At 40.2% G+C, this 20440-nt stretch overlaps 1 protein-coding gene across 1 annotated transcript in view; it reads left to right on the top strand.

Moving 5' to 3' along the window:
- Positions 1-457: 457 nt before the first annotated feature.
- LOC113408109 (leucine-rich repeat-containing protein 63-like) overlaps positions 458-20440 on the top strand; it is a 47430-nt gene continuing 27447 nt past the window's right edge. Inside the window, 7 exon segments of the mRNA XM_026660612.1 lie at positions 458-545; positions 6760-6876; positions 6934-7569; positions 10997-11134; positions 11969-12129; positions 14876-14984; positions 15401-15436. Coding sequence (XP_026516397.1) covers positions 458-545; positions 6760-6876; positions 6934-7569; positions 10997-11134; positions 11969-12129; positions 14876-14984; positions 15401-15436 — 1285 coding nt within the window.

Below are 20440 nucleotides of genomic sequence, written 5' to 3'. Positions count from 1 at the left end.
AACTATACATCTGTTTATCCATGTTTAGAAATGCTGCTTTTTGTGAACTTTCCAAAAGTTTCATGCAGCGAAAATTAGGTTTCCTTTTTTTCACCCTTTGCTTCTTAGAGACAGAACCAACCACTGCCTCACTTTTATAACAACGGTGTCATACGTCATTCTCTAATATGAGTATTCCAAACCTAAATTAACAGAACAGCTAGATTATTTTTTAATAATGTTACCTTTTAGCTTCCAAAAACGCTGCTGATAATTAGCAAATTGTCAAATTAGTTACTAAGTAAACATTTTCATCCATTTATACTGGTGTTTTCTAACAGCGACTATATCTGGGCAGACATTTACAAGTCAATACATAAATCCAGAGATGATTTTTCTTTTGTTTGCCTTATATCTAGAATTTTCAAACTTTTGAATCCTCCTCAGTTGTCCAGCAAGAATAATTATTAGGCCGAAAATGCTTGAGCAACCAAAACTACTTCGTAGGCCTCTGCCTCCAAAGCTGCTACCTGAACTGCCTATGCCAAGGGAGAACACCTATAAACGTAAGCAGTACTAATAACAGATAGTCTTCACAATGCATAGTTCCAAGATTTACATATTCTTTGCAGACAATATTGAAAGAATGTGTATTAATCAATTTAAGCATTCATTTAAACACTATATAGTTGCTATCATTATTCAGCAAATAATAAATCAAACCGGAATAATTCCTCAATGAGACTGCACTGTGACAACAAAGATTGGCGCTGGAGGTGTAATGCTGTGTGAATATGACTGGAAGATGATCGTTGCATGTGTTCACAACCCAAAGGAACGCCAGCACTTGATAAAATTTGAGATTGCTATCCTGGCTTTTGAATGAGAGTGTGGGATTAAGTATGAAGAAGACCCATACAGTCTCTTGTCCCACTGAACTGACTTCAAGATGCAGCTGTACAAAAAGTTTACTAACTACTTAACTTGCAGAATAGAGTATTGATTAATTAGCACCCCGTGCAGCAACATAAAGAGAACAAGAGAAGATCGCATCGGGGCCCTACCTTAGGCCTCAATTCAGGAAGGTACTAAGCACATGCTTACCTCCATTTCTATTAAGGAAAGTACTTAACTTAAAAGCATGTTCTTATGTCCCATTGACTTCAGTGAGACTTAAATTACCCACTTAAAATTAAGCGTGGGCTCAAATGCCCTTCCTGAATATGGGTGCTTCCCGGAATCAGGGCTTTAAATTGGTAGCCATTTTAAGATAAAATTAAAGAGATAGTAGCTCAGACTCCTTTTTCTTTCAACTGCTTTTCACTGCTCAGGCAGTGCGGAACAGTCAGAAAGCTGCCCCTGAGTATTCCAATTTGTTGGGAAGTTGCCACATGCCAGGTGGCATAAAGCCAATGTAGCTGGCTCTATGCCACTTGCTTCAGGTATCCCATGACACAGACAATGGGGAGGGTTTAAAAGAACTGGAGCAGGCAGGACCAGAGCATGCTGTGTTTCAGCTGTCCTTTATGTAATGGGCTCTTGGGGGCATTAAATGGGGGTGCAAGTTAGAGCAGTTCCTAGGCTGCTCCAATTTGTGCTGAAGCTGGTTTGGCCCTATAGTCACCATTAGCATCAGGGTGGGGAATGGAAACTGCTCCAGTGCTGTTGTGGATTTAACTTAAAACACTTGCTGATGGTTTCATACATTCAACATATCATAAGTTCATACATTAACTGAAATGACCCAAAACTACAGTTAGTGCTGAGATAACTTGTTAAAAAATCTTTAATCTGTGACAAAATAAATGCTTGGTTTCACATGGTCTCCCCTCTAATCCCAGAACAAACCAATGTTATTAAAAATAAATTTATAATTAGAATTCAGGATATATAAGGCTCTTTCTTGCATGTATTGAAGTTAATGGCAAAACTCTGGGATCAGGAATAGAACACAAGTATCCATTATCAGACACCAGGCTATAACTAATTTCCCTAACGCCATGATGAAGGCTTATGTTATGATCCAACCAAGGCCTGTCACTATGAGGGTCAGTTACCAAATGACAAAGAAAAAGGTGTAGCAAGAGATAAAGAAGATGCTGAGAGAGATTAGAGAGGATGGAGTCAGGAACAAAGGTAAAGATATAGGGAGGTACAATTGTGATTCAGATTAAGGCCATTTGCAGATGGTCCCATCCCTCCTGGTGTACAGCTGCATAAGTAAGCACTTGCATATATACATGTAGGGTCATGTTGCCTTTGAAGACAATGGGGAGTTCTGCTTAAAAACTGATATAACTGATGATACAATACAGTTCAGAAATGTCTGTACATTTCGCATGCTATATGTGACCTAGAAGATGCAAAAATGCACTTCGCCATTTATTTAGCAATAGCTAGTAACTAGGGCTGTCAAGCGATTTAAAAAACTTAATTGCGATTAATCACACGATTAAAAAAATTAATCGTGATTAATCGCACTGTTAAACAATAATAGAATACCATTTACATATTTTTGGATGTTTTCTATATTTCCAAATATATTGATTTCAGTTACAACACAGAATACAAAGTTTACAGTGCTCACTTTATATTTATTTTTGATTACAAATATTTGCACTGTAAAAAACAAAAGAAATAGTATATTTCAACTCATCTAATACAAATACCGTAGTGCAATCTCTTTATCATGAAAGTTGAACTTACAAATGTAGACTTATGTACAAAAAATAATTTATTCAAAAATAAAACAATGTAAAACTTTAGAACCTACAAGTCCACTCAGTCCTACTTCAGCCAATCGCTCAGACAAACAAGTTTGGTTACAATTTGCAGGAGATAATCCTGCCCACATCATGTTTACAATGTCACCTGAAAGTGAGAACAGGCATTCGCATGGCACTGTTGTAGCCAGCATCGCAAGATATTTATGTGCCAGGCCCACTAAAGATTCATATGTCCCTCAATGCTTCAACCACCATTCCAGAGGACATGCTTCCATGCTAATGATGGGTTCTGCTCGATAACGATCCAAAGCAGAGCGGACCGACGCATGTTCATTTTCATCATCTGAGTCAGATGCCACCAGCAGAAGGTTGATTTTTTTTATTGGTGGTTCGGGTTCTGTAGTTTCCGCATCAGAGTATTGTTCTTTTAAGACATCTGAAAGCATTCTCCACACCTCATCCCTCTCAGATTTTGGAATGCACTTCAGATTCTTAAACCTTGGGTCGAGTGCTGTATCTATCTTTAGAAATCTCACATTGGTACCTTCTTTGCGTTTTGTCAAATCTGCTGTGAAAGTGTTCTTAAAACGAACATATGCTGGGTCATCATCCGAGACTGCTATAACATGAAATATATGGCAGAATGCAGGTAAAACAGAACAGGAGACATACAATTCTCCCCCAAGGAGTTCAGTCACAAATTTAATTGACACATTATTTTTTTAACAAGCGTCATCAGCATGGAAGCTTGTCCTCTGGAATGGTGGCTGAAGCATGAAGGGGCATATGAATGTTTAGCATATCTGGCCCGTAAATACTTTGCAACGCCGGCTACAAAAGTGCCATGAGAATGCGTGCCTGTTCTCACTTTCAGGTGACAATGTAAATAAGAAGCAGGCAGCAGTATCTCCCGTAAATGTAAACAAACTTGTTTGTCTTAGCAATTGGCTGAACAAGAAGTAGGACTAAGTGGACTTGTTGGCTCTACAGTTTTACAATGTTTGGTTTTGAGTACAGTTATGTAACAAAAAAAACATTTGTAAGTTACGCTTTCACGATAAAGAGAGTGCACTTCAGTAGTTGTCTGAGGTGAATTGAAAAATACTATTTCTTTTGTTTATCATTTTTACAGTGCAAATATTTGTAATCAAAAATAATAAGATAAAGTGAGAACTGTACACTTTGTATTCTGTGTTGTAATAGAAATCAATATATTTGAAAATGTAGAAAAACATCCAAAATATTTAATACATTTCAATTGGTATTCTATTGTTTAACAATGTGATTAATCTTTTTAATCACAGCTAATTTTAATCGCGCGAGTTAACTGCGATTAATCGACAGCCCTACTAGTAACTAATAATTAAATACTAACTTTAAAGATAGAGTTAACAGCCAATAACAATTGATAGTAGGAATATTTTATGTAACTAATAGTTCAAAGAAAGAGCTGAAAACTCCACAGCTTGAGACTTTTTAAAAATTAGGTCCTGATCCTACAACTGAGTCTTGCAGAAGGGCTCTTACTCCTGAACAGTCCCATTGACTTCAGTCAAACTTGTGCTCCCACAAGAGTCTGCTGTGCAGATTCTGATATAGGATCAGTACTTTATACTGGACAATATGTTAAAATAAACTAGCACTGTAAAAGAACAATCCTGCCTTGGCAGGGACATGGAAAAGATATCCTACTAGGTCTTTTCTGTCTCTAACTGCTGCGATACTATGACCTATATGTAAAACTACTTAAATAGATAAAACTATTAAATCTGAACATAATCAATAAGTAAACTAAAGGAAAAAGTTCTGAAAACAATTTTTTCATAGTATTTGATATGCATAACTAATTTGAAATTTCTTAACATTAATATTATGATATTGTTTTATTAATATGGTGTCACTTGTAGTGTGTTTGTTATCATACTAATTCCGGTTATCATTTATTATTTCACTAATTGATAAAGAATACTCATAACATTATAATGGTATGGTAAAAAATAAGTAAGAAGGGAAATCTCAGTGAGTGAAGTAAGAAGCTGCAGTTCTTGTTCTCTTGATATTATTAAGTTCATTAGCGGATTAGTTAAAGTTGTTGGTGAAATTTTCCATCTATGTCCGTACAACACATTTCCAGTCTGGCACCATCCAAAATGTATCTAAATATTTCTGGCTCAATACCAGAGCTCTGCTCCACTGATTTAAAACTATTTAAAATGATAAACCTTTTATCCAGAGACAATGTTCTGTTGCAATGGCTTTTTTCTATTATAACATACGATTAGTGATGAATGCTGTTTAGAAAGTATAGATTTATACAGTACCCTGACAAGAATCAAAGTGCTGCACAATAAAGTACATTCAAGGATCACTTCACGCAACACAAAATGCAGCCATTACATTTGATGGATGTTTATAAAGTGGAGTGACCATTGATCAGAATCCAGCTTTTCAGTAATGGTAATATGATCACCTTGGAGAACACACTGGTTCTGTGTTTCATCAAGTATGAGACCAGTTCACTCCTTAAGAATAAGATGAACCTATTCCCAGGAAGGTAGGGCACTAATCCAGACAATACACAGGGAATCCTATGTGACTGCTCTTCTAGCTGGTGGCCTGGAAAAAAGGCTGCAGCTCCTCTGCAGCCCTTCTATGGAGATTTTTGGCACTGGACCCTATATTCACCATTTAAGTGTCTTCTCACAGGCTTATCATGCTGGTCTCATCTGCATCATCCTAGTTGAAGCCGGCACAGAGCCCACATCATGGTGTTTAGGGGATGTGGAAGCCCCCTGAATGGTTGCTTCTGCCTGAGCCTCCACTCCCCACAAGCATGGCTATCATGGGGCCTAGATGGTATAGAGAGCCTTATGTGGGTCCTTCATAATGGGATGGATGTTAGTCCAAGTGACCATTATTAGAAACTAAATATGTCAGTTTATGACTGGCTAATAGTTTGAAATTATTTGTTGGTAAATTAACAAATCAGCCATTTGGTAATTTAACCAGTGGACATTAATTTAATTTGCTTCTTCTTGTTCAAGGTGGTATATATTGTTCTTTGGAGCAACACACTTCATAAAGGATTAAATTGTGGCTCTCAGTCACAGCCCCATGGTAGGGTTCTGTGGAGGAACACTGCCCCAGAGAGAGCCCCTGCAAGCTTCTTGCAGCAAGGACTGCCTTTTTGTTATGTGTGTCCAGTGCCTCACACAGTGGGACCCTAATCTTTGATTCAGCACTCTCAGAACTATCACAATAATCAAGTTTTATGTGCAGTAGAACCTCAGTCAGTGGCGGATTAATAATTTTGCCGCCCCTAGGCCGGGAAATAATTGCGGCCCTGGCCCCGCCCCGACTCCGCCCTTTTCCCGCCCCCATTCCAACCCCCTCCCCAAAGTCCCCACCCCAAAGCCGCCCCCTCCCTTCCCCTATTGGATCCCTTCCCCAAATCCCCGCCCCCGGCCCCACCTCTTCCCCCAGCGCGTGGCGTTCCCCCTCCTCCCCCCTCCCTCCTTGCCCCGCGAAACAGCTATTTCGCAGCACAAGCGCTGGGAGGGGAGAGAAACAGGACGCCGCGGCGCGCTTGCAGAGGAGGCAGAGGTGAGCTGGAGCAGGGGGACGGGGCGCGGAAGGAAGCTTCCGCCCCTGAAAATTTGCCGCCCTAGGCCTAGGCCTTGTCGGCCTAGGCAATAATACGGCGCCGAGCTCAGTAATTAGTTTTTCACTAATCTGTGTGGCTCATTGTAAGCATTCTAAATATAGATGTCTAACACTTACTCACATGTTTACAAAATTACTACAGATCATTCGGTGTTGTTTACTTTGTTTAAAATTAAATTATATCTGTCAAATAAATGTACAAAGTAAAACATTTTGTGATGCAGTAGGGTTGATTTTTTTAAATTATTATTTTTGTGTGTTTACTCAGTTTAGGGGAAATTCTCTCTGAAGCAACCAGTTCGAGCCATTAACAAAATTTCTTTGGAAAAGGTGTGAAATGTATGCCTAGTTATATATGTATCCTCACTTTTCTTTCTTTTGTGTTCTCCAGACAGGATTCCTGGAAAAGACCGACCTGGAGTGATAAGAAGCACAAATGAGGAAGACAGTAATATTTTTTCCAGTAGTTATTTCAGTGGTCAAACACAAGTCCAGCCCAAAGATGCACATCTCCTTCTTGACCAAAATTCTAGTGGTCAAACACAAGTCCATCCCAAAGATACACACGTCCTTCTTGATCAAAATCTAAAAAAGGAGTTGACTCTTACTGCTCCTTATTTTTGTACACCTGCTGGCTGCCCATCGCAGAAAGATGGTAGATCCTCTGACATGGAGGTTCTAGCTCCCCCCGAGGAGAGTGACTCTGTTTATTGGTCTTTACCAGACATTGCTGCTGCAGCAAGCACAACTGACAAGGATAGAATTACTCTTTCTGGCTATTATTCAAGCAGTCGAACATCAGTCCAACTCAAAGTCCAAAATCTTTTTCCTGATCAAATTCTTAAAAAAGATATTATTATAGCTCCAACTCCTAGTGGTCCCTCCAGCTTCCCATTACACAAACGTCGTAAATCCTTTCGCATGCAGCTTCTTGGTTTACCGAAGGATGAGCCTGCTTATTTTACTTTACCAGAGTTTACCTTTGGGAGCTTAGCTGCAGTGTCCTCTTCTCACCCATCACCTGTGATGGCAACCTTTAGCAAGCCAGTTGTTTCTCGCTGTAACTATCAAAAACTCAGTACCCAGTTGACCAATAAAGTGAGAAAGAGCATACAGACTGAAGTTAACACAACGGTATTGTCCAATAATGAGGAGTTCCCAGTAATTTCACAAAGAAAGCCTGAGAGACAGAGTATCATAGGTACTATATTTTACATTGTCAAGTGTTCTAATTCACTTTTGTCTGTGCATGATTTTTACTGAAAGCATTTCCAAAATAGGCCTCCTTTACAGGAAAAAAACTTTGCCATTTGTCTGTTTGTGAGAATTTTACATCATCATTTAAGAACTAGAAAGTGCAAAATTGTAGCTAGTAATAACTAAACTAACTTTATTTTTAAAAACGTTAACAACAGGTAACAATTTATACTAAGAATATCTTAAAATACTTAATAATATAAGGAAAGTGTTTAAAGCCCCGTTGCTTGAGACTTTGAAAACTGGCCCCTAATCCTGCAACGGGATCCATGAAAGATGGTCCTAACACCTGCACAGAGTCCTTCTAGGCCCAGTTCATTGTAGCCCTGCATCTTGTGTAGTCATTTAAATGAGTGTAAAATCCTAATATTCTGGTTTACTATCATTTTGCAATCATTTGTACTAGTGTAAGGCCCAGATTTTTAAAGGTATTTAGGTGTTGCTGAGTTCAGCGTTGCATTGCCTAATTGATATAGGAGCCTTAATCTTATTTTCAGAAGTGATTTAGGCACTGAAGAGCCTAAATCCCATTGCCAGTAAGTAGGATTTTGGCTCTTAAGTGAGAATAAGATTTAGGCTCCTGAGTACAGCAGCATCTAAATACCTTTAAGAATCTAGGTCTAAATGACTACATAAAGTGCAGGACAACAGTGAATTGGGCCCACTGGCTTCAGTAGGACTCTGATGGTATTTCTGGGCAAAGAATGGATTGGGCTTTCTAACCATAGTGGTTTTTGCTTATGTGCACAGGGTTGAACAGGTTGATAAATCAAGGCAACAATATGGGGTCATTCCTGCAAAGGCTTGTTGCCATGCAAGTAGTCTTTATTCATGTAGATGGCCCCATTGACTACACACGGGAGAGTAATGGTTTGCAGGATCAGGCCCCATGTTACCAGGGATCTTGGGTTGTTATGGCTTTCCTCCAAGCCTAAAGCACTAAGCAGAGATCTTTGATTAGGAGAAGATGAGTGTATCCCCCACAATCAACTTCCTTTGCTCCCAGGAGAGACAGGCACTAGAGAACCATATTTCTTCCAATTTTCTACCTCTAAGTAAATAATGTTTGATAAAATTATGGTACAGCAGGGCCTGTGCTACAGTTAAGATTGTGTTACAGCATAACTTTTAACCTTTTATATATATATATATATATATATATATATATATATATATATATATATATATAAAATATGTCATTGAATAGGCAAAAAATAGGCAAAAACCAAAACATAGAATATAAACTTTGAGCATTGTTTGAATTTTTCATGATGTTGTGATGAAAAATGAATTGATAGAGAATAATAATAAAATTACCCTTTCTTATGATTCCTTCTTCCACTGCCTCCCTGGATTGCCTCACTCTTCTTTGCATCCCTTTTGCAAAAACTCTGCAACTCTCTGGGACCTATCTTTTGTCCAGATTGTTAATCCTCACGTGCTGATTCCTAGAATATCAGTTATACATCGGTATTGTTCATCTATATTTTATACCTCTTCAGCTGTAACAGAAAATGTGTGCCAAAGCAAACCCACTGAATTTTAATTCAACGATAAATAACATGCCAAGAGGTAGGGCTTACTGTGAAATCACTGGTGGCCTAAAAGCCAAGTTTATGGCATACACAATCCCAAGTTTAGCCACTGTGCTATGACCTTTTAGAGCAACTAACCTAGTTTTGGTTAGCCTATCTTTCACCACTGTAAACTGCACTCCTCTCCGAGAGCCAGGGATAGAATCAACTGGTGATTCCCACTCACCAATTTTATATTAACTACTAAATAGGTGGGTAACTCACTGTGAAAGTGTGTCTAGTCTCCTCTGATGCCTGGTCTAGAAAGGGGTGAGCAATTATTCCTGTAGCTAAATTAGTAGTGATTCACAAAGGGGAAGTAAGCAAGCCTTAACTGTCACTAAATGTAATTTCTGTTTGCTAATGAAAATGTAAGAATCTGACCTGATTCTAGGACTGGTCAGACAGTCCAGTTCTGTTATTTCTCTGTGCTAATTTACAGGCTTGGCCTTTTATGACCTGAAATATTGTAAACATTTTTAATGTATTTTTTCTGGAGAAGGGTGATGAGTAGAAAAAAGTTGAGTAGGCAATATTCACCCATTATTTTCTTAAAATATTTCTTAGAGAGACACTTATTTCAAGGGTTGCATGGAACGTTAAAATGAATACACACTATAACTAGATAGTTATGGCATTTTGTCGTTAAATTGATTGCACAATCTATAGTTCAGAACTGTCAATATTAATATATATCTCCACCCTCATCCTGAACAAATAGGCACTCAACTCCCACTGTAAATACAACACACCAGCCGACACATGTGCATATTTCAATTCTGTTATTTTTACATTAAAATTGCTTCCAAATTTGGGCCCATCACCAACCAGATAAATCACCCATTTATATAACATTTCCTGAATGTTACATAAAAACATAGTTTGCAGCCACCATTTGCAATCTTGCCCTCTATCTCTTTTACACACCCCAGTACAAAACTATGTATAGAATTATGTAAAATGGAACATGAAACCACACCAACTCTATATTTAATCATATGAACACAACCATTAATGTGGTTGTGGTGTTGAGGCTGCACATTGGTTGTTCAAAATGGGTGGAGATAAGTGAATTGTGGTTGGTGGAAGGGAGGGAGCTGAGGTTGAGAAAGGGAACTGATGAGTGGAGTGCAGATGGGCTGTTGATGACATAGATGCATATTTCCTTTCTTCTTATGGTTTGCATTGGCTGGAAATACAGTGCATCAATCTTAACTCTAAGATAAGCCTACAGTGAATTTTAGTGGGAATATAGGCAGGGCCGGCTCCAGGCATCAGCTTGCCAAGCAGGTGCTTGGGGCAGCCACTCCAGAGAGGGACGGCACGTCCAGCTATTCGGCGGCAATTCGGCGGACGGTCCCTCACTCCTGCTCGGAGTTAAGGACCTTCCGCCGAATTGCCGCCGCTGATCGCGATCGCAGCTTTTTTTTTTTTTTGTGCCGCTTGGGGCGGCAAAAACCCTGGAGCCGGCCCTGAATATAGGTATAGGGTTTTTTTTAAATGACTGCTAGGAATACTAGCGAAATAGTGCATCAGGAATTGCAGATAGCTGTCCTATGAGACATGCAAGCTTCTCTATGATAAGAAATTCCGTTCCCTGGTGGTCATTTACACTATGTCCCTTTATGCTGCTCTGGTAATGTAAAGGGGCCTTAAAAGTAAACACTGACTTGCTGGTCCGTTTATGCTGCCAGAGCTGTGTAAATGGTGCTTTGTGTAAATGAGAAATGGGGTAGTCTGACTAAGTTAATACATTTCTCACATACCTCTTCTACCACCACTCCCAACTTTTTTCAGAAATGGCTTTGGAGGAGAAAATGAGAAAATCTAACTCATTGGAACAGATTTTAGAAGAAGGTGACGAAGGAAAAGGATCTTTTATGGACAATATAAAGCTGTACACTCATGGACAGAGCAAAAAAGAGTCTTATTCAGGTAGGGGCAAAATATATACATTACGTGTATGAAATAAACTATGTACAGCACTGTAGTGGCAGTTTTGTAATGGCAATATAAAAGATGAAGAGCAGTCCTACTATCAACTCCCAATACTGCATGCCATTTTTAAGGGGAGAATGAAATGGACATTATAATAATAAATAATAGAAATGTACAATTACAATAAAACCAAGACAGGAAGGAAATTCAGAGACAAAGCTTTTCACTCTGTTGGACTTTTGGATTGTAAGGTCTTAAACTACTGAGTGAGGAATCCATTTGGGCTGTTAACAGTAAGAGTGGTAGAAAGCTTTTGTAACCAAACCTGAAATTCATCCCAAGCTTGTGCCATGGTTTGAGCTTCCCAGAATTAAAACCCTCAGAATCAATTGCCACTTCTGAAAATGTAGGCTTTAATGGTTTATCTAAACAGAATCAAAATCTTCAATCTCTTTAACATCATCTGTTGTGGGTTGAAGCTACAGATGGACCTGAACAAAATGCTCCCAAACTTTAGGAAAGTTCTGCTCCAAATCCAAAGTCACTGCTCAGGCCCTTTTATCAATAGCTGAAACCCATTCTGCTGCTCACCCTTCAAAAAAAAAAAAGTTGAATAAATTTGAATGCTTTAAAAGGGTCAAATTCTGGAGTCTTTACCCAGGCATTGCTAAGATACTGATTTGTATCAGGGAATTTTGCCTGAGTAAGGCCTGACAGTGCATGGAAGGATTTGGCTATAAATTTGGGATCTACATAATGAAGCTTTAATTCTTTATTTCCTAATCTCGATGTTTATTTCCGTATTTGACTACATATATTTTTTACTCGCAGAACCTGATCGTACCCTTGATGATGATACTATAAAGGGTATCCAGGGATTTGGGTACCAGAATTTGTTAAATGAGCAGGATGAACAAGAACAACTGATGGCCAGGGCCAGAATGGCAGTTTTATATTGCATAATGCATAGCAGAACTGAACTTAATCTTAAGGTATACCTTTTAAAAATTACAACTGCATCCACTCTCCATATCGCTATCCTTAATGGTCAACTGCTGCTTTAATTAGAAACACTGTTTCTCTGGGATTCATAACTTGGCTTTCTTAACTTAATCCACCTAGAAACCTGGTATTAAAATTCTCAGTATATGGCCACTTTTTAAAAATTAAAAATGGCTAAAATCATTTAAGATTTGTTTAGTAATTTTAGAGCAGTCTTAAGCTTGGTTGTTCTAGATGCGCCTTTTTAATTCTCTTGCCTCACCTTGGTCTCCCTCTGTATTATCTATTTCCTCCCCCTTTTCACCCTCACTCTTCTTCCGTTATGTTGTGTGTCTCTCCTCATTTTCACATAAATCACCTCATGATTTATGTGACATCTACTGGCTCCCAGCACCTCCTGCAGTAGTGGACTGAACACATTGCTGCTTCTTCTCCTCCTGTAGTGCCATCAGATTGCTTCAGCACCATGCAAGTAGGAGTGGCAAGATCCTGAAGGTGGGAAAAGGTGCCCAACCCTCTTTCTAGAAGGCCAGAGACATCACAGTCTAAAGTTTCTAGAATCTTGCCTGGCATCAATTCGGCCCTGTTATGTACTTACTGTTTTTAATTATTTCTGTTTTCATGTAATGTATGGATCTGTTGAGTCAAAGCATTGACAATTGATCTGTCAGTATAATAATGCTTAATATTTATTCAACTATTTATTATTGCTCCCAGTTTGTATTCAATCTGTAGTATCTGCTAGGTAGGTATGGTTTACTATGTAACTTTCATAGAAATGACTCATGAATTCTAGCTTACAAGGAAATAGTTACTGCACATAAATAGATGTAAGGTTGTAGAGAAAAGTATATTAATGTATTGAGATTATAATATATGATGTAATTAAATACTGTATCAAACTATTTATACCAAGGGTGTAGACAAAGATTATGCATGCAACCGTATCTTAATTTCCTGATTTGAGTCAAAATCATTAATTCATATTTTTTTACCATAGATTTTTGTATGGGGTTCCCTAGCTTTGAAAGAAAGGACTTTTAAAAAATGAAAAGAAGAAGCTTCACTTTCTAGGACTCTGGAGCTCTGAGTTGCAAACATCATGTGTACATCCCAGAACCTATTTAGCTAGACAGCCCCAGAGTACTCATTCCATGCACCTTAGGAAGATCACAGGAAAGAGCCCAGTATATTTTGTACAAAGAGGGCATAATAAGAGATAAAAGTAGGAACTAGGCCATGCAGAGCATAGAAAGTGGGAACAAGTAGCTTACATTTGATGCAAGAGGGAAGTCGGAGCTGAGAGGCAAGGCAGACAGAGTTTTGAGTTGCCAATGTGGCCCTCAGCTAGGCAAATCTTTTGATGCTCCTTGCATAGTGATTTGATACTGTCTCATAGGACCTTTTTATAAACAAACTAGGGAAATACAACCTAGACGGAGCTGTTATAAGGTAGGTGCATAACTGGTTGGAAAACCATTCCTAGAGAGTAGTTATTAGTGGATCACAGTCAAGCTGGAAGGGCATATCCAGTGGGGACTCACAGGGATTGGTACTGGGTCTGGCTCTGTTCAGCATCTTCATCAGTGATTTAGAAAGTGTCATAAAGAGTATACTTATAAAGTTTGAAGACGATACCAAACTGGGAGGGGTTGGTTGCAAGTGCATTGGAAGATAGGATTAAAATTCAAAATGATCTGGACAAACTGGAGAAATGGCCTGAAGTAAATAGGGTGAAATTCAATGAGGACAAATGCAAAGTACTCCACTTACGATGGAACAATCAGTTGTACACACACAAAATGGGAAATGACTGCATAGAAAGGAGAACTGTGGAAAGGGATCTGGGGTTTATAGTCACAAGCTAAATATGAGTCAACAGTGTAAAACTGTTGCAAAAAAGCAAACATAATTCTGGGATATATTAGCAGGAATATTGTAAGCAAGACACGCTGATAAGGCATCAGCTGGAGTATTGTGTCCAGTTCTGGGCACCACATTTCAGGAGAGATGTGGACAAATTAGAGGAAGTGCAGAGGAGAGCAACAAAAATGAGTAAAGTTCTAGAAAAATGATCTATGAAGAAAGATTCAAAAAAATGGGGTTTGTTTAGTCTGGAGAAGAGAAGGCTGAGAGGGGACATGATAACAGTTTTCAAGTACATAAAAGGTTACTAGAAGGAGGAGGTAGAAAAATTGTTCTTGTTAACCTCTCAGGATAGGACAAGAAGCAATGGGCTTAAATTGCAGTAAGGGAGGTTTAGGTTGGACATTAGGAAAAACTTCCTAACTGTCAGGATAGTTAAACACTGGAATAAATTGCCTAGGGAGGTTGTGGAATCTCCGTCATTGAAGGATTTTAAGAACAGGTTAGACAAACACCTGTCAGGAATAGTCTAGTCCTGCCTTGAGTACAGGAAATTGGACTAGATAACCTAAAGTCCCTTCCAGTCCTACACTTCTATGATTCTATGTATCTAGCAATGGAGTCATGTTGCTGATTTGTCTATTTTTTTAATGATAAATCTTTTAAATTAAGTCCTGGTGGAGCCCGTTCTTAGCTTCCAAAGAAGTGGGTTGTAGCCCACGAAAGCTTATGCTCTAATAAATTTGTTAGTCTCTAAGGTGCCACAAGTACTCCTGTTCTTTTTGTTCTTAGCTTGTTTTTTTCCCTCTTCATAAAAAAAGTTGATTTTTATTTAGTTACTATATCTTTTCTACTGCTTATGTCTTCTAGGCCTATTTCCTGACTCTCCTTCCAGACCTTACACCTTTAGTCGACACTTTGGTGTATCTTAACCTGTCATTCAATGACTTACACTTCTTTCCCAGGGAGGTATGTACCAGTTATTTTCCTTATTGTTATTAAGAGTAAAACTGTAAGACAGCTTGAATTTTTACAGTTTAATATTAAACTAAACATAAAAAAATGTAACTTTCAAACAACAATGATTTAATAAGAGATGCAAATTGCATAGCTCAGATATTGGAAAAACATCATTCCTTTACTTTTCTGGTTATTTATGGGATAGTAAGAATCAATGTGAGCCTGGAAAGATTCCAACAAGATTTAGAAATATCTCTGCATCTGTGTCTGAAGATCTCATTCCGATCTTGCTTTATACTAGTGTCACTCAGTTGACTTCAATGGGAAGTTATTCCTGATTTAAACTTATCCTCATTTATAGAGCACCAATCTATGGGTTGATACTAATATTACACACAAAAAATACTCTGAAAGAACCTTAATCCAGTTGCAAAGTCAAGCACTCAAAAGTTAGGAAATTCCAGAATTAAAGTTGCCTGTGCAATCTTAATTCAACTCCCTTGTGCATATGTTATGGTCCAGTCCTCAATTACATGATCACATACTACTTTTCCCACAGAATCCATGCCTCGTTCAGTGCACAGGATGGACAGTACTCAACTAATAAGCAGCTAGTCAATATTTTTTTCTCCTCATTGTTCAGTGTGTGGCTGTAGGCTTTACTTACTGCACATTATTCAAATCCTACTCTGAAGTCAGAAGTATTAAATTTCTCAGGGGCTTTGTACAATGCTCAGAACTATAGCATCTGAGTGTTTCACAAGCATTGGTGACTTGATTTTTCACCACACTTCTGTGAGATGAGTGGGTATTTATTATCCCTCTTCTGCAGATGGAGAGCTGAGGCACAAAGAGATTAAAGTCAAAACTATCCACTAATTTTGGGAGCCCAGTTTGTGATCCTGGAACCTGATTTTTCAGAGTACTTACCATTATATAGCACAGTATACGTATGTTTAGGGCCCTACCAAATTCACGGTCCATTTTGGTCAATTTCATGGTCATAGGATTTTTAAAATCGTAAATTTCATGATTTCAGCTATTTAAATCAGAAATGTCATGGTGTTGTTATTGTAGGAGAAGAAGGAGTTGTGGGGAGGTCACAAGGTTATTGTACGAGGGGTTGCGGTACTGCTACCCTTACTTCTGCGCTGCTGCTGGCGGTGGTGCTGTCTTCAGAGCTAGGCAGCTGGAGAGCGGTGGATGCTGGTTGGGACCCCATCTCTGAAGGCAGAGCTGCCTCCAGCAGCAGCATAGAAGTAAGGATGGCATGGTATGGTATTGCCACCCTTACTTCTGTGCTGCTGCTGGCGGGGAGCTACCTTCCTGTCCCCATATCTACTCTGGCGACACCATCAGAGGACCCAACCACATCAGCCACACCATCAAGGGCTCATTCACCTGCACATCCACTAATGTTATATATGCCATCATGTGCCAGCAATGCCCCTCTGCCATGTACATTGGCCAAACCGGACAGTCCCTCCGCAAAAGAATAAATGGACACAAGTCGGACATCAGGAATGGTAACATACATAAGCCAGTAAGTGAACACTTCAATCTCCCTGGTCATTCTATTACAGATTTAAAAGTCACTATCATTAAACAAAAAAACTTCAGAAACAGACTTCAAAGAGAAACAGCAGAACTAAAATTCATCTGCAAATTTAACACCATTCATCTGGGCTTGAATAGGGACTGGGAGTGGCTGGATCATTACAGAAGCAGCTTTTCCTCTCCTGGAATTGACACATCCTCATCTATTATTGGGAGTGGACTACATCCACCCTGATTGAATTGGCCCTGTCAACACAGGTTCTCCACTTGCGAAGTAACTCCCTGCTCTCCATGTGTCAGTATATAATGCCTGCATCTGTAACTTTCACTCTATTCACCTGAAGAAGTGAGGTTTTTACCCACGAAAGCTTATGCCCAAATAAATCTGTTAGTCTTTAAGGTGCCACCAGACTCCTTGTTGTCTTTGTAGATACAGACTAACATGGCTACCCCCTGATACTTCAGAAATGGATGCCTGGCCAACAGCCGCCACTCTCTGGTCACCCAGCTCTGAAGGCAGCACAAAAGTAAGGGTGGTAATACCGTGACACCCCCTATAACTCCCTTTTGGGTCAGGACCCCCAGTATGTTAAACGCTGGTCTCCCTCCTACCCCCCGGTGAAATCAGTATAGTGTAGGGTAAAAGCACACAAAAGACCAGATTTCACCGGGGGGGGGGGGGGGGGGGGGGGGGGGAGTCCAGATTTCATGCTCTGTGATGCGTTTTTCATGGCCATGAATTTGGTAGGGCCCTATGTATGTTCAAAGCACAGCTTCCATTGACTTCAGTTGCAGCTGTGAGTGCTCAGCACTTCTGCACATAAAGCCCCAGGGTCTCACTCTGGGCACCCATAAAATGAGGAACACACAATTAGTGACCACCTGGTAAAAGTTTGGTTTAAGTGATTTGCCCAGTATCACATAGGAACTCTATCGCAGAGGTAGGAGTAGAATCAAATTCTCCAGGGCAGCATTCAGTTTCCTTAACCACTTCCACTCTACTCTGTGCTGATAAGGCCTCAGCTGGAGTATTGTGGCCAGTTCTGGGTGCCATGTTTCAGGAAAGATGTTGACAAATTGGAGAAAGTCCAGAGAAGAGCAACAATAATGATTAAAGTTCTAAAAAATATGACCTATGAGGAAAGATTGAAAAATGGGGTTTGTTTAGTCTGGAGAAAAGAAGACCGAGTGGGAGCATGATAACCATTTTCAAGTACATAAAATATGGTTATAAGGAGATGGGAGAAAAATTGTTCTTTTTAACCTCTCAGGATAGGCTTAAATTGCAGAAAGGGAGATTTAGTTTGGACATTAGGAAAAGCTTTCTAACTGTCAGGGTAATTAAGCACTGAACAAATTGCTTAGGGAGGTTGTGGAATCTCCATCATTGGAGGTTTTAAGAACAGGTTGTACAAACACCTGTCAGGAATGGTCTAGTTATTACGTAGTCCTTCCCTGAGTGCAGGGGATTGGATTGGATGACCTCTCAAGGTCCCTTCCCATCCTGCACAGCTATGATTCTATGAGACAATCATTCCTCTTCCTACAATCCCCTGTCTCATTCACCACACACCTTCCAACTGCAATAAATGAAGCAGGGTGCCTGCAGACAACAGCCTCCTGTATTACACAACCTGTAATTAGACTGTATCATAATACATACATATAAAGGCCAAATTAAGGTTGCCCTGGCAACCTTAATTTTGGCATTTCCAAATTTTGAGTGTTTGACTTTGCAAGCCTAATAATGTTTGCTTAACATAGTTTTTGTGTAATTTCCTAGGTTTTTGAAAAAGCGAACTGAAAAACATTGTACTGAGGCCCACATGGGTCATGAGCAGGGTTGGAATCTTTGGATCCATCACAAAGATCTCTGCCATTTGAACTAATAGAGTAACTGATAGATGATAACATACTACTGCTGTGGAGCAGTACTCGAGGGGGCCAGCACACTTTGCCACTGGGTTACACCAATACTTATTCACAGGAGAGGAATGGTGAGACTCTGGAGTATTTGTTTCTATTCCAGACTGGTCTGTCCCTTTCCCCCAAGCGTGATCTGTAGTACCTCATCTCTCCCACTGGTCCTTGTCCCAGTCCTGCCTCTTCCCCACCCCTGGCTTCTCATCTTAGTCTCATTCTCCTTATCTAGCCACTCCCAGTCTCTACTTCTCAGGCTTTTCATCTAGTCTCAGAATCCTTGTCCAGCAAGCCCTACCTCACTCCTCGGGGCTCCCTGTTCTAGTCTCCTTGCCCAGACATTTCCAGTCCACCCCAGATCTTCATCTAAGCTGTCTCTCTCCCCCAGACTGGCCTCCAGTCTCGTCTCATCATCCACATTCCCCATCCCCACTGGCTCTCAGTCCAGTTCCAATTTCTCTCCCCAGGCTCCTTGTCCAGTCTCAGTGTTGTTATTCACCCCCCCCACACACACACACAGCAGGTTCTTATCTTAGTCTCTTTACCTAGTCAGTCCCGCATTCCCCACAGCTCCTCATGCAATCTCTGTCTCTCCCATCTCCCACCTACTGAGCTTAAACTCAAAAAGGAAGCTTTACAGGAAGTGGAAATTTGGACAGATGACTAGGGAGAAGTATAAAAATATTGCTAGAGCATGCAGGTGTGTAATCAGGAAGGCCAAGGCACAATTGGAGTTGCAGCTAGCAAGGGATGTGAAGGGTAACAAGAAGGGTTTCTACAGATATGTTAGCAACAAGAAGAAGGTCAGAGATAGTTTGGGACGCTTACTGAATGGGGGAGGCAACATAGTGACAGATGATGTGGGAAAAGCTGAAATACTCAATGCTTTTCCCCCCTCAGTCTTCACAGGCAAGGGCAGCTCCCAGACTGCTGCACTGGGCAACACAGCATGGGGAGTAGGTGAGCAGCCCTTAGTGGTGAAAGAACAGGTTAAGGACTATTTAGAAAAGCTGGACATGCACAAGTCCATGGGTCGAGATCTAATGCATCCAAGGGTGCTGAGGGAGTTGGCTGATGTGATTGCATAGCCTTTGGCCATTATCTTTGAAAATTCGTGGCGATCGGGGGAGGTCCCGGATGATTGGAAAAAGGCAAATATAGTGCCTATATTTTAAAAAGGAAAAAAAGAGAACCCGGGGAACTACAGACCACTCAGCTTCAATTCAGTCCCCGGCAAAATCATGGAGCAGGTCCTCAAGGAATCCATTTTGAAGCACTTGGATGAGAGGAAGGTGATCAGGAACAGTTAACATGGATTCACCAAGGGCAAGTCATGCCTGACCAACCTGATTGCCCTCTATGATGAGATAACTGGCTCTGTGGATATGGGAAAAGCAGTGGATGTGATATATCTTGACTTTAGCAAAGCTTTTGATATGGTCTCCCACAGTATTCTTGCCAGCAAGTTAAAAAAGTATGGGCTGGCTGAATGGACTATAAGGTGGATAGAAAGCTGGCTAGATCATCGGGCTCAACAGATAGTGATCAATGGCTCAATGTCTAGTTGGCAGCCGGTTTCAAGCGGAGTGCCCCAAGGGTCGGTCCTGGGGCCGGTTTTGTTCAATATCTTCATTAATGATCTGGAGGATGGCATGGACTGCACTCTCAGCAAGTTTGCAGATGACACTAAACTGGGAGGAGTGGTAGATACACTGGAGGGTAGGGATAGGATACAGAGGGACCTAGTCAAATTAGAGGATTGGGCCAAAAGAAACCTGATGAGGTTCAACAAGGACAAGTGCAGAGTCCTGCACTTAGGATGGAAGAATCCTATTCACTGTTACAGACTAGGGACTGAATGGCTAGGCAGCAGTTCTGCAGAAAAAGACCTAGGGGTTACAGTGGACGAGAAGCTGGATATGAGTCAACAGTGTGCCCTTGTTGCCAAGAAGGCTAACGGCATTTTGGGCTATATAAGTAGGGGCATTGCCAGCAGAT

The sequence above is a fragment of the Terrapene carolina genome, unplaced genomic scaffold (genome assembly GCF_002925995.2).
Source record: "Terrapene carolina triunguis isolate 2854851 unplaced genomic scaffold, T_m_triunguis-2.0 Scaffold17, whole genome shotgun sequence".
NCBI lineage: Eukaryota > Metazoa > Chordata > Testudines > Emydidae > Terrapene > Terrapene triunguis.
The sequence above is the reverse complement of the archived record's forward strand: the minus strand, read 5'-3'. Positions and strand labels throughout refer to the sequence as shown.